The sequence below is a fragment of the Venturia canescens genome, chromosome 2, assembly GCF_019457755.1.
Source record: "Venturia canescens isolate UGA chromosome 2, ASM1945775v1, whole genome shotgun sequence".
NCBI lineage: Eukaryota > Metazoa > Arthropoda > Insecta > Hymenoptera > Ichneumonidae > Venturia > Venturia canescens.
The window spans coordinates 31,033,541-31,048,025 of NC_057422.1; the positions used below are offsets into that span (position 1 = coordinate 31,033,541).

General features: G+C 38.9%; 1 protein-coding gene across 3 annotated transcripts in view; it reads left to right on the forward strand.

The window, feature by feature from the left end:
• Positions 1–14,485, forward strand: part of LOC122406467 (SET and MYND domain-containing protein 4-like) — a 1,392,500-nt gene that overhangs the window by 47,909 nt on the left and 1,330,106 nt on the right. For 2 of the 3 annotated variants that reach the window (XM_043411934.1, XM_043411935.1), the window contains exon 2: positions 786–1,155. In XM_043411934.1, coding sequence (XP_043267869.1) covers positions 792–1,155 — 364 coding nt within the window. In that variant the 5' untranslated portion in view covers positions 786–791. Of the gene's footprint in view, positions 1–785; positions 1,156–6,294; positions 7,501–7,579; positions 8,715–14,485 lie in introns of those variants that run through there. The other variant, XM_043411933.1, reaches the window with a different exon arrangement.

Here is a 14,485-nt window from a genome sequence, read left to right on the forward strand (position 1 = left end):
CAAACAAATTTTTCTGTAATATACAAGAGATATTATTGTGTATTTATGAAAAAGTACCCTTCGGACGATAAAAATTGTCAAGCTTCCATATTAACTCCCCAGTTTATATTGAAATGAAATATACTTATCACTTTTGCATTTATTTGACAATGTTTTGTTCATTTGAACCGAACGTTCTTCATAGATTACCAAGATATAGCAGATTCAATTTTTTTTTATTCATTTGTCATGCATTTGTGTTTTGAACTACATAAGTGTCATATAGGGTTTCACTGAGACTACTGTACAGGTGACATAAAACATAAATGTACTTGTCTCCAATTTTTCAACAGCATTCGAGCTGTGACTTATGATTTAGGATACATCCCCACTATGACACACATTTTTCCAGAATTTTAGAATCGGAACTGTCGAGAGGATTTCATATCGACATAACATCATGAATCAGACTTGAAAGTTTTGGAATGTAGTATTATCAGGGACACCTCTCTATTAATTGCGACATCTACGTTCTCTTTCGACATACACATGTTTCCAAAATTTTCAATTAGTAATAGCGCCAAGTTCGAGAACAGAGCGTCCCATTAAACATTTCGAGATGACATTCTGGAACATTCGAAATAACGTCATCGTGACAATGACTCGGCAGAATATCTAAAACCGGTGTTGTATATCTACTATTGTAATGGACATCGATAAAAAATCTGAATTCATAAGTGATCAATTTCACTGAAGCTAAAAACTTCGTTTTATAAACATTTCCTCTAGCTTTTTTTCCTTTCAAGGTCACGATGCAAAACGATTCCGAAAGTTTTTACCGAACTCTGTGTTCGTTGGAGACTTTGCGATCAAGCAGCAAGGGTTTTTTTCGAGACTTCATCGAGTCTGTCGTAGAAGAGGCTGGTGAAGTATGGATACGGGAAATATTTGGGAGACTGAACAACGATCTTGATCGTGTTAAGTTGGTACTGACTGATCCTCGTGTTAAGGATATTGTGTCAGAAACTCTCAACAGAGTAAAATATCTTTACCGGACCAAGGATGCTGTAGTCTCCAGAAACAAAAGACTTGAAGGTTTTCAAAACGCTGCTCGAAACCATCACGAAAAAGCGTTGCTTTTGTTTAGTCAAGCCGTTCTCCGATCACCCGCAACAGGTTTGGTATTTTTAATGCTTTATATTGATTGTCTCCTGATAATATTGCATTTTTCAGAAATTTGGGCTGAACTTTTCAATTCATGTCTACGCGGTAGCGGCTCGATGCTAAGTATTAAAAGAGAATAAACAGCTTATAAAAGAAAAGCCAGCGCGAGCCCTGCCGAACTCTTATATTAATACAAGATCCCAGTTTATTAAACCATCCTTCATCGAGTTTCCAAATAAAATTTATACACTACTGGAAACAATTAAAGGAACAAGAAATTTCCGTCAATTTTTTCCCAATATTTGAAAGGCTGTATCTCAGTCGAAAATAGTCATATCACGATAAATAAAGAAACATTTTCAAGCTTTGTTCTTCGACTTTGAAAATATTCGGCCATTTTTTACTCACAAATTGCGGATACTGAGGAATTTCATGAAATATCTCAAGAGGAAAAATCTGCAAGTTTTTCATTTTTTTCCCGAGTGTGCACAGTCTTGAAAAAAATTTTGCAACCCAAATCAATATGAGCATCGGGTAGCTTATTCATTGACCTTCAATTTCATTTTTTAGAAGTCTCCGTACGATTTTTTATTCCGGAGGTATTGATGGTTGAATAAAAAAAGACATTTTCGTATTGAATCATTGATATCTCAGCGAAAAATCATCGCACAGAAATTCCAAGGACGGTTTTGGAAACTTCAATGAACGCACTATAAAATGCTTACCTTATTCACGAAGAAATTTCTATTGTTCTGTTATCAATATTCATTTGAAATAAAAGTAAAAAAATGGCTTTTTACAGCTGTTCAGAAAATCGACTGCAAATTTACGAATATCAATGAAATCACTCATGTGAAGCATCATTTTTACAGCTCGATGTATCCACAATAACTCTACCAATTTGCAAGGGGCGAACCGTTTTTCTGCCCCGAGAGATCAAAATTTTGCAAAAAATTAAAGGAACACGATTACTGGCCCTCAAATGACACACTCATTATTAAAATGAAAAAAAAAACGACTTTTCGTTGACTTTTCCTACAACTTCACATGAAATATCGCCAAAATTTAAATAACGAAGAAAGAAAAAAAAACTACAATTTCCGGAAAATTTCGTTTTTTTTTCAAGTTTCCGTACATTTGAAAATCCACGTTTGGACCGTTATTCATACGATTTTACCATGGGGAAGTTTCACAGTCAGATTTACGCTTCGTGTGTGGATGTGCGTGCGTGTACTTATACATGTGTGTGTCACGTCCCGCGTGCGAGTTCAATATACGCGGTTCGTGACGACGGCCTCCTCTGACAACTGCGCGACTTGACAACAGAGCGTCCTTGAGTGCGACCTCTGTGCGTTGCCTCGTGTCACCGCTGGCCGGAAGCCCTCGAATCCGCCCAATCAGCATCGCCTGATCGCGAGTTCGAGGGACCTATCCATGGGAACGACTAAAGTGCTGAGATGCTGAAATCCCCGTCACGACGATCGCTTTCGAGCTCTCGTCGCCGTGGCGAGGATTTTTGTACTGTAACGCTTTTTCCCAGGTAAGCGACAAATTATCCCAATTCCTTTGCTATTGGGCGCCAGCCGAGGTATTCTCCTCGACAAATTTTTATAGATCTTAAACAAAAGAAATAGGCTCGAGAATGGACCGGACTAGCTTTAGATATTCTCGGTAGAGGGGCGTGAGCCTTCCCGAGGAAAATAATTACGGGAATGCAGAGCTGGGATTACAAATACAATTTATTAGAAAACAAAATAAGAAACAAGGATAATATTATAAATTTCCCAAATTTTTCGGTTGATAATTCCGTCATATAATATTTGATTAACAACTGTCACTTCTGGTAAATATCTGTTCTCGAATATAATTCAAACGATAATATCTCACAATTTACAATACGAAATTAAGGCGTAGCCTACGAAATGACGATACACTGGTTCTCGGTGATAGAACACGAAATTACGATAATTCTTAACCTAGGACTCTGATCCGGATGTAAATCTTTAATTTAACGAATTCCTCTCGGCAATTCTATTAATTCCGCAACGATAAAAAATTTACTATTGATGACCAAATAAATCTAAAAGGACGTTAGAATTCAATTCACTCGTGCGACAAAGTAACCATTCGATATCGTTCAATTTTCCGATATTTCACCGATTTTAATTTGCGCGCAAAATAATACAAAAACGAGACAAAATTATGAACGAGACAACGGCTCACCGCAATGGTTTCAGAAATTGTAACTCCGGCAATTATCTTCGGAATTACGATTCGATTTCGGGGCGTTGGCTTCTCGAAGGTAAAAGATGAGGCTCAAGAGAATGCGTCCTTCCTCGTTGTGGTCCGGATTTCGAGTAACGAGATCGATTCGAAATTTCTATAACGCGGTAGTATGGGACCTAACCCCCCACCCTTAGCCTCCTCGTTTGATCGAGTTGTTAACGGGTTCTTCGAGAATCTTCGCGAATAATTTCGCCCTCATTATTTCAAATTGTCGACGTTCGAGAATTCGTTGTTGACAATATCGACGTTGGATCTCGGTGCTGGTAGACGCACCGCGAGTTCGACGGTTCGGGGTGAGGGCTTTGAGTTAGCGTCCCACCGCTCGATGTTTTGGATCTCGTACTCGATGACCAACGAGATCTACGATGAAATGACGGACGATCTTCTATATTTGAACTGCCCAATTTCTCTGCTCTCGCTTCTTCGTTGATTTTACGAAACTCGTCGCTCGCCCATAAAATGTTTAAATGTGAAACAAAAAAAAAGAATATAAAATAAAATTCATAATTTTGGTTTCTTTATCGCTTGAGACTTTTGAGGAGTATTCGTTCGAGAGGAATTCTGACAACGTCGAAAAACGCCTTCCCCTGAGCCATGTTTGAGGAATTATACATTTTTAAGTGACGAGCAGAATTGCCACGTCACAGTACATTAGTTCCGTTTGATCTTCACTCCCACTCGGTCGTCCACGTGGATAACTCCGTAGGTTAGCAACTCGTGGCGGTTTAGCAAATCCTGAAAGATCGTTGAAACTGCATAGAGACCGTAAGCCTAACCTCCGATAACAAACGCGAAGTGAGCAACACACTGCCCCTTGCCTCACGGACGTTCTTTTGCCGAGTCTTGCAAACTTTTGCGTGCACCCTCTATTAAGTTATTTCTCAATTTGTTATTCTTTCTAAAATCAAGTTAATTCTGTGCGTGTGTGTGAACCGCGCGTCAAACGAAGGCGCGGTTATTGTGTGCGGAGCGGAACGGGAGAATTGTTCCCGTTCGTGTGATGTAAACCTTTTTGTATCTTTCCTTTTCGCATACTTTTCACATCTATTTCTGTTCTCGTCGAACCTTCTGTTTCTATGTCAATAAATCTGATTTCCCGGTTAATAATTATTTGAGCGACCCAATCTCCTGCTTCGGGGCCCGTACGGGACCATATAGGCACCCTATCGTTATCTCTTAAATTATTTCGATTACTTAATCATTTCAATATTGCAATATTTCGGTTATTCCCATAATTATCCAATTATTTTAATTTCATTTAGACCAAACAAAATATCTACTAAATATTTCACATTTCAAAAATCCTACACTTTGTGTAGGTTGGTGGTAGCGAAAACTAAGTAAATTTCCCAATTACGTTCGGCCCTTCGGACGTAACATGTGCTTATGCTCAGCACAGGGAAACCAAAAGATGCTATCAACAGCCAGAAAAGAATAAACACCCTGCACACGCACACGCACGCACACCCACACACAAAGCGTAAATCTGACTGTGAAATCTCCCCATGGTAATATCGTATGAAAAACGGGCCAAACGTGCATTTTCAAACGTACGAAAACTTGAAAAAAAAATCGAAATTTTTCGGAAATTCTAGTTTTTTTTCTTTCTTCGTTTTTTAAATTTTGGCGATATTTGATGTGAAGTTGTAGGAAAAGTCAACTAAAAGTCATCTTTTTCATTTTAATAATGCTTGTGTCATTTGAGGGCCAGTAATCGTGTTCCTTTAATTTTTTGTAAAATTTTGATCTCTCGGGGCAGAAAAACGGTTCGCCCCTTACAAATTGGTAGAGTTATTGTGGATTGTAATGTTGTAGCCACTCCGTCACCGGGGTCGTGGAGGTGTCCCACCGCAGCACTTTTTCCTCCCTCGTAGTCTAAGAGTATAGGGGCTAGGCCATTTCTGGATCAGGGATCTCAGGGGGGTGCGGGGACGGGGGAGCGCGGGGTCTGCAGCGAGGCAGGATATGCAGCGGGGGAGTCTGTAGTGGGGTGGTCTGTAGCGGGGAAGGGGGGAGCGCGGGATCTGCAACGGGGCAGGGTCTGCAGCGGGGGGTCTGTAGAGAGGATTGCCAGGAGAGAGATGGAAGATGAATGTGATAGAGAAAGGGAAACATCATGCTATTGCGGAGGGGGTTCGTTTTTTTTCTCCGGAAGTTCCCGCTGAGGACAACCTGCCGTAAACAAAAATGAAAATTGACACAATAGGGTGAAATTTTTTCAAGCCTTGCCACCCCCGTGGGCTATGTCTTCTATGAAAAAACGTGGAGCGACTTTTCCCATCGTAAAATTGCATTCGACCATAATTGAGACATGGTGTCTGAACAAATATGTTTAGCTAGAAATTTTGACTCAACGGGAGGGTGCTCTCACCCACATCCTTTCCCTTGACCTATTGTTCATGTAGACCGGTGTAACGAAAGTAAAATGCCGGCTATTTTCCATTTCCACGAAATTTTCTATCTCCAACAATGTGAGAGCAGCTGACTACGTAAAAAAAGCGGCCACAGTTTTTCAAACAACATTTTTCGCATTGACATAAAAAAGTTTTCAATAGACTTGCATTTTCTCACACCCCCACGGCTTTGTTAATAATAAAAATAGTTGACTTCACGGAAAAAAGCAGCAACATTTCTTCTTTTAAAAATTTCAAAACCAATAGACATTGTGATGTCTGCATTTTCCCACACATATTTTAAACTCTCACTTTGTTAAGAAAAAATGACTTCGTGGAAAAATAAAGTAGCAACGTTTTTCATGCTAACATAGAAGGAAAATATTCCAATAGGTTTACATCGATACTTTTGCATTTTTTTCCCCCACATTCATGCACTCCCGCCACCTATGCTCAAAATGTGCTTTTTTAGGAAATATATATAAGAGAGATGACCATGATTTTGTTAGCAACATTTTCACACTTTGCGACGGATCGTCTTCGAGTCAACAACATACTTTTTTTCGCTTTCAACAACCATGGCTCATACCAACGGTATCGATGTTGAAAGACTGTTGCGCGAACAAGTAGCTTCTATAAAGTCGGTGGAAGAGTATAATTATTGGGAAAAACAATGTCTTGAATTTATTGAATCGTTGGAAGAGCAAGTTTCGCCGAATAAACGCCCTCGATTGAGCACAGGACATCAACACTCTGTAACTGCGAGAATAATACGTTTGCAAGGGTTACTGGAAGTCACACGTTCACGGTTTCAACATACCGGCGCAGGACTAAACGATCGAGGATTAGTCTGGAAAGAAATTAATTCAGCGTTCGTGAATCGCATAGTGACTGGCGCCGTGATCAATCGAAATTACATAGTACCACGCCAGTTCTTGAAGGATGCATACGATTTGGTTGAAAAGCGAGTGAAGGATTGTATAGTAAAATTTAATAGTGTTAAAGTTAATACAGAGTTCAATGCCGAGTTTGCTACGGGTGATCAGCGTACTCATAAAAGTATCAATACGGCTAATGTGGAACTTTTTCAAACGTCGGATTTAAAAGAGTGGTATGAAGAGCGAGTGATTGAGCCCACTTTGGCATCACTTGACGAGTTTCAAGAATGTGATAGTGGATGGACATTGGTTTCAATCACCAATCTCACGGTAAATATCAATAAATATAATCCGATGCGTGCGGGGTGCCACATTCGATTGCCGCGAGAAATAATGTTGAAAAAAGCCGTTGTCAACGTTAAATCAAATGACAACGCATGTTTCGCTTGGGCTGTGGTTGCCGCTCTCCACCCAGCTGAACTAAATGTTAATCGTCAAAGTTCGTATCCGCACTACTCGACGATTCTGAATCTTCAGAACATTGACTTTCCGATGACGCTGAATCAAATTAAAAAATTTGAGCAATTGAACGATGTCTCGATAAATGTGTATGGTATAACGAAAAGTGGTATTGCACCTCTTTACATTACTAAGCGCAAAAGAGGAAGACACGTCAATTTGTTGTACATTGAAAACGAGGAAGGGGACAGAATTGGCCACTTTACACTGATTAAAGATCTATCCCGCTTAGTGAGCAGCCAACTGAGCAGCAAGAACCACAAAAAATATATTTGTGCCCGGTAAGTAAATTTCTATACTTATATATGTAACATTTTTTTCACCCAAAAATATGTGGTAATATTCATGATAATTTTACAGGTGTTTGCAGTATTTTTCAATGGAGAGCAAGCTACGAGCTCATGAGTTGGATTGTGGCAAGATGAATGATTGTGCCATACGATTACCAGCGGAAAACGATAAATGGTTGGAATTCACAAACCATAATCGGAAGGAGCGCCTACCATTCATCGTCTATGCTGACCTGGAGTGCGTATTAGAGAAGACGGGTGAGAGAGAAAGAGAAAAGAATAGGCAGCACCATCATAAAGTTTTCAGCATAGGATTTTACGTTAGCTGTTCATACGATTCATCCTTATCGGGATATTATTCACGTCGTAGTGAAGATTGTATTGGATGGTTTGTGGAACAGTTGAAAGAATTGGCACTCCGCGTAGAAAAAATTTTACTAAAAAATGTGCCGATGAAGGAATTATCGCCAGCTGAATGGAAAAAATTTCGAGAGGACGTAAATTGTCACATTTGTGAGAAACCCTTTGTCGAGAAAGAACAACGTGTACGCGATCATTGCCATCTAACGGGGCAGTTTCGAGGTCCGGCTCATGGCAATTGCAATTTAAATTACAAAAATTCATTTTTCATTCCGATTGTTTTTCACAATCTATCGGGCTACGACGCGCATTTCATAATAAAGGAGGTGGCCACAGCGTTTGAGGGGAAAATCGATTTACTCCCTTTAACAAAAGAAAAATACATTTCTTTTTCAAAAACAGTTAAATCATCGTCACATGACTATAGAAAAGAGATAAGACTCCGTTTTATTGATTCATTCAAATTTATGAGTTCAAGTCTTGATAAATTAGCATCGCTCCTGTTGATTGACCAACTTAAAGTTTTAAAATCACAATTTTCAAATATTTCACACGATGATTTCACTCTTTTGACGAGAAAAGGAGTCTTCCCGTATGAATATATCGACTCTTTTGAAAAATTAAATGATACAGAGCTTCCACCTCGGGACGCTTTTTACAGTTCTTTAGCAGACACAACAATTTCTGAAAGTGAATATCAACATGCACAAACAGTTTGGGAGCGATTTTCAATTCAAACGCTGGGGGAATATAGCGATCTTTATTTGAAAACGGATGTCCTTTTACTGGCAGATATTTTTGAAAATTTCCGAGTTAGTTCAACAAAGTTATGGGCTTGACCCAGCATATTATTTCACTCTCCCAGGGTACACCTGGGATGCTATGCTTAAATTTACTAGAATTAAATTTGAACTACTCACCGACATTGATATGGTATTGTTTATTGAGAGAGGTATACGCGGGGGTTTAAGTCAACGTTCGAGAAGATATGCACGTGCAAATAACAAGTACATGGAATCGTTCGATCCATCACAAGCTTCCACATACCTTATGTACTATGATGTAAATAATCTGTATGGAAGTGCAATGAAATCGCCATTACCGTATCGAGATTTTGAGTTTCTCGAAGACATCTCGAACTTTGATATAAACTCTCCAGATCCGACAAAAGGTTATATACTTGAAGTTGATTTGGAGTATCCGGCGCACTTGCATGACAAACACAAAGACTTGCCTTTTTGTCCTGAACATGGAAAACCACCAGGTAAGAAACAAGAAAAGTTACTTGCAACCGTTTTCGATAAAGAGCGCTATGTTATCCATTACCGAACTCTACAACACTGTCTGAGTCATGGGCTCATACTCAAGAAAATACATAGGATATTGCAATTTGCTGAAGCTCCATGGCTGGCAGGCTACATTGATCTGAACACACAATTGCGAACGCGTGCAACGAATGATTTTGACAAAAATATGTATAAACTAATGAATAATGCAGTTTTCGGTAAAACGATGGAAGATGTGCGCGAACGTAAAAATGTTTCATTGTTAACAGAGTGGGATGGTAGATATGGAGCGGAAGCGATGATTGCAAAACCGAATTTCCACAGTCGCAGTATCTTTGCTGAAGACTTGATAGCTGTTGAATTGCGCAAGCTTGAGGTGAAATTTGACAAACCAATATACGTAGGCATGTCAATTCTCGATATATCGAAAACATGGTTGTATACGTTTCATCATGAGTTTATGACTCCAAAGTATGGGGATAAATGTTCAGTAATGTATACAGATACAGATAGTTTGATATATGAAATAGAGTGTGATGACGTTTATCGAGATATGCGAGAAAATCTCTCCAAATTTGATACGAGTGACTATCCCATTGACAATGCTTACCAAATTCCGCTTGTCAATAAAAAGGTTCCGGGTCTCATGAAGGACGAGAATAATGGATCCATTATGACGGAGTTTGTGGGGCTCAGGTCAAAAATGTATGCCACGCGTGTCGAGGGTAAAAAAGATGTAAAGAAGGTTAAGGGTGTGAAGAGCAATGTTGTTGCGAAAACAATAAACTTTGATGATTTTGTAAAATGTTTGAACGAAGAGACTGAAGTGACACGTCGTCAATCAGCAATTCGTTCAACATTACATCAGGTATATACCATCTCAGAAACAAAAATTGCCCTGAGCCCACATGATGACAAGCGTTATATTATACCGGGGACGGTGGAGACATTGCCGTGGGGTCACTACAAGATCCCCATGTACTCAAACATTTCCCAAGAAGAGATGCAGATTTAAGATCTGTCAAAAATTTGATATAGTTGAAATGTAAATATGTATGTAAGCGTGAGAGAGAGAGAGAGAGAGAGAATATTTTTCTTCAATATTGTACATTTTTGTGTTGAATAAAAAGAACCAGGTCTACAAGTCCCTTTTTCATTCTACCTGCTTTTCTAAACTCAGACCTCTACAATATAAGGCTTGACCATACGAGTCTCGAGAATTGGAGGGGTATGCTATAGAAAGAAAAAAAAATCAGCAAGTCCTTTTTTTTCACATTTTTTATTTTTCATTTTTACAAATCATCCTTATTTATCCAACTATTGTGCGCGTCATCAAAACCTAACCATTTAACAAGCAACTGACTACCACGTTTTTTCAATACTTTTTCTACAAGATATATATAGGGATATTTAACAGGAAGTAGCTCTTGTTCGTAGAAACTGCCTGCAATAGGCTCCTCTTGATAATCTTTTATATTATATGTGACTGGATTGGTTTTTCTCACTTGATATATTGTGAAAATTTCAGTTGTCCAGTTTGGAGTATAACCTTTCTCAAATACATTCTTAAATTTACTTATACGCACTTTATCTCCAATTTTTAATTTAGCTCGCTTCTTTCCCACTGCAGTTTGATTGAAAATATTACGCAATAGTTGTTTCTCATTCGTTGTGTCAACATCTTTCGGTTTCATTCTAATCGTATAATGTATAGTATTATTATATTTTGTAATTAACATATCAAGAATATCGATCCATTTCCAGTTTCCGCAAAAACTAAATTGAATCCACATTTTATTCTTAAGTGTACGATTGAAGCGCTCACAAATTGATGCTTTCAAGTTGCTAAATGTAGAATACAAGTGTATATTATACTTCTTCATCAGAGCCTTAAAGTTCGTATTATAAAATTCTTTTCCTCGATCGACGTGAAGATTTTTCGGTATGCGTCCTTTGCTGAGAATCGACTCCATTGCAGCACTCACATCTTTTCCACTTTTACTCTTCAACGGTGCGGCCCAGGCGAATTTGGAGAATATATCGATGACGGTGAGGAGAAATTTATGGTTGGAATTGTGTTGTGCATATGTAGACATATCTACAAGATCAGCTTGCCAAGTCTCATCCAGGCCACGTATATCCACACGTCGACGTGGATAATTCCGCCGAGCTGGCTTATGCAGTTCTTCAACCACTGCAAGCTTCTTTTCACTCATTTTCTCGCTCATCAACAAAAACACGTCCTATCTACGTTTTTTTTTTTTCAAGACTGAGTCGATTTTTTCATTCGTTTCACATCCATTCGAACGTCTCGTAAAAGTTGAAAGTCACTTTTAAGCTCAGCGATTACACTTTCCAAATCTTTCATCTCATTGAATAGGCTGGCGAGATCATTTTTTATTTGCTTCGCGATAGTACTTTCCAAATTTTTCATCTGCTTGCGTAGAGTGGTGAAATCATCTTTTACACGCTTTTCTAGAGTAGACAGACCCGATATACACTTTTGATTCGTTGTATGAGTTGCACTACGAATCATAGAGTTAATGCGACTGTTCATTACACCGAGTGTTACAACATCTCCAGCATTTACTGGCTCGCCAACGTTTCCCAATCGTTTTCGTTCCAAATTATAATGACCGTCTGGCGTTGTATTAAATCCAGCACCTGGTTTACCCGGAGGCCCTGCACCACGTCTACTCAACTTTCGTCCAAACACATCGACGCTCATGTTGGGAATGTCGATGAAAGAAAGCCGTTACGCGTTAATAAATGATTTCAGCCTCACGCAACTCCTCGATAATCGATATAATTTCATTCGAATGTGATGAATTTCCAGCAGCTTGCGATGCGAGCAATAAGCGAAGACGATCCACTAGTTCATTCGGATCATCCCAATGAACATAGTCGACAGCGGTATGCTTTCGTGCTACCTTATACTGAGGCAGAGCACCACCCTTCTTATCGTTGCTACCGAGCATTTGGGATATATAATTTTTAAATTTACTACTTTTATCCTGACGTACTGCACCCGTGCGTTTATAAAATTTTTTATGAGCATTCGTTGTGATGACAATTTTCTGATATTTCTCCAAGTCATTTGGTGTTACATATTTGAGTTCGGGCTCTTTTTTAAACAACAGTTCCACCAAGCCAATACTTTTGGGATACTTTTCATCTCCAACCACTATATGCTCGAGTTCGAAATGAATTGGTGAATCACCAATCATTAATCTGTTTTGAGCGAGATTTCGTACTCCATACACGCCATCCAATCTTGTTTTGTTATTACTACGCAGTAAGCCCAGATATTCACGTATCAAATTATCAACATCTCCAGATGATTCCAAATTATCATCGTCCTCATCATCATCATTATAATCTTCATGAATATCATTATCACTATTTTTAGTTAAGGGTACACCGACATTCTCATCAGTAATTGCATCATGCCAAATATCATCTTTGAAAGAAATATCTTGCTTCATGCTATTTTCTCCAAAATTTGGAGACTCTTCCTCCTCCTCCTCCTCCTTTTTAACATTTACACGTTCATTCTTCATTTTAGGTTTTTTCGTATATGAAACTAGTTCTTCTAACGGTTGAACAATCGGTTTAAACACATCTTGCATTTTCTGCTGAGCACTATCACGTCCACTTTTCAACATTCGATGTTTTCGTCTGATTGCATCACTCGCCTTGGCAAGTTCACTCAATACAGCCGTCTCCTTTAAAAGTTCTTTGCGCTTCATGTTGACACGAGTAAGTCAGACTTTAGACTGTCTCGTAAAATCCAGGGGAACAATTATTTATCATAATCATCATCATCATCATCGACAGTGAGGAAAGAATCAAATCCCCTTCTATATCTTCCAGCATTCAATTCACTGTCCTTGTCAATCGTGATGAATCCATACTTGTCCGATTTCCAACACTTGACACACATTTTTTTGAAACTTGCATAAGTCATATCCGTATTGACATGATCATTATATACATGTTTGAGGTTCATATCATCCTGCTTGAATAGCACTATAAAATTTGCATTGTCTCTCACGAGATGTTTCGGAATACAAGTATACGTCTGACAGAGATAAAAACTATCCACAATCTCGTGTCTTCCCATGGAAAAAAATGCTCTCACATTGTCCTGTTTCTCACACGCTATATCGTCAAAAATGAATATGGAGTTTGATATTGAGTATAGATATTGAAGCGAAACACTGACTCGAGAACTTTATTTTATTTGACGCCATGGCACGCACGAGTGTTTACACCGGCGGCCATGTTGAAAAACTGTCACTTCGCGAAGCGGCGCTCGGGAAGCGAGGCGCTCAGCGCTGCCAACTTAATTTCGTTCCACCAAAATTCCCTAGATTCATGAAATTCTTTATTTTATTGAATATCAATTAAATAATCTTTTTCTTATTAGAAATAATGATGCGAACTATTAAAGAAACATATTTTGAACAAACGGGTGTAAATTTCAGGTCAAAATTACTCAAATTTTTAAGAAAACTTTTTTTTGGAAGATCGAGCGTGCACCGTGCGCATGCGCGATGACCTACTTTCCACAGCCACATGCAAGAACGTAACTTTGAACGAATAATGAAATAAAATTAAATAAAAAGGTTCTTGTGGATAAAATCAATTGAAAATAAAACAGAACAATAGAGAAAAGTCTTAAAATTGATCAAAAAACTGTTTTATTAAATTATATCGAATTCTTGCACATGCGCATTGTGACGGCAGCTCAACTTAGCGAATCAGAGCCCGCGTGGTGAATCCCAGAACCAATCACAGAATTTAGAGTTAGTCGCGCAGCGAATCACAAGAAGGGACAAAGTCCAAGCGAATTATTATTATTATTTCCTTTGTTCGGGAGAGTATAAAAACCCGAGCGCAGAAGCTCCGGGAGCTAGTCTCGTCTCGAATCTCGCCACGCTAAGAGCCAGTCACGTCTCGAATCCCTGAGAGCTCGACTCGCATGCCAAAACAAAAAGCCAGTCTTGCCTCCGGATCTCGCCGCGTGAACTCGCCATAAAATCGAGAATAAAGAAACATAGAATTTTCACTCATTTCAAAAATAGCTCTAAAAACAAAGAGCAAAATAACATCGCTATTATCCCACTCGGAATTCAAACAGAATAACACCTTTCCTCTCTCACGCTAAGAGGGCCGGGTTCATTCGATTTCGTTTGAACTCAAGATTCTTAGGTGAGAGTTTCCGATCTATCCAGGAGGGCCGGGACAGTTCGATTCCGTTCTGTCTCAAGATTCCTGGTAGATTTCCAATCCTTTTTCTATCCAAGAGGGCCGTGGCCGTTCGATTT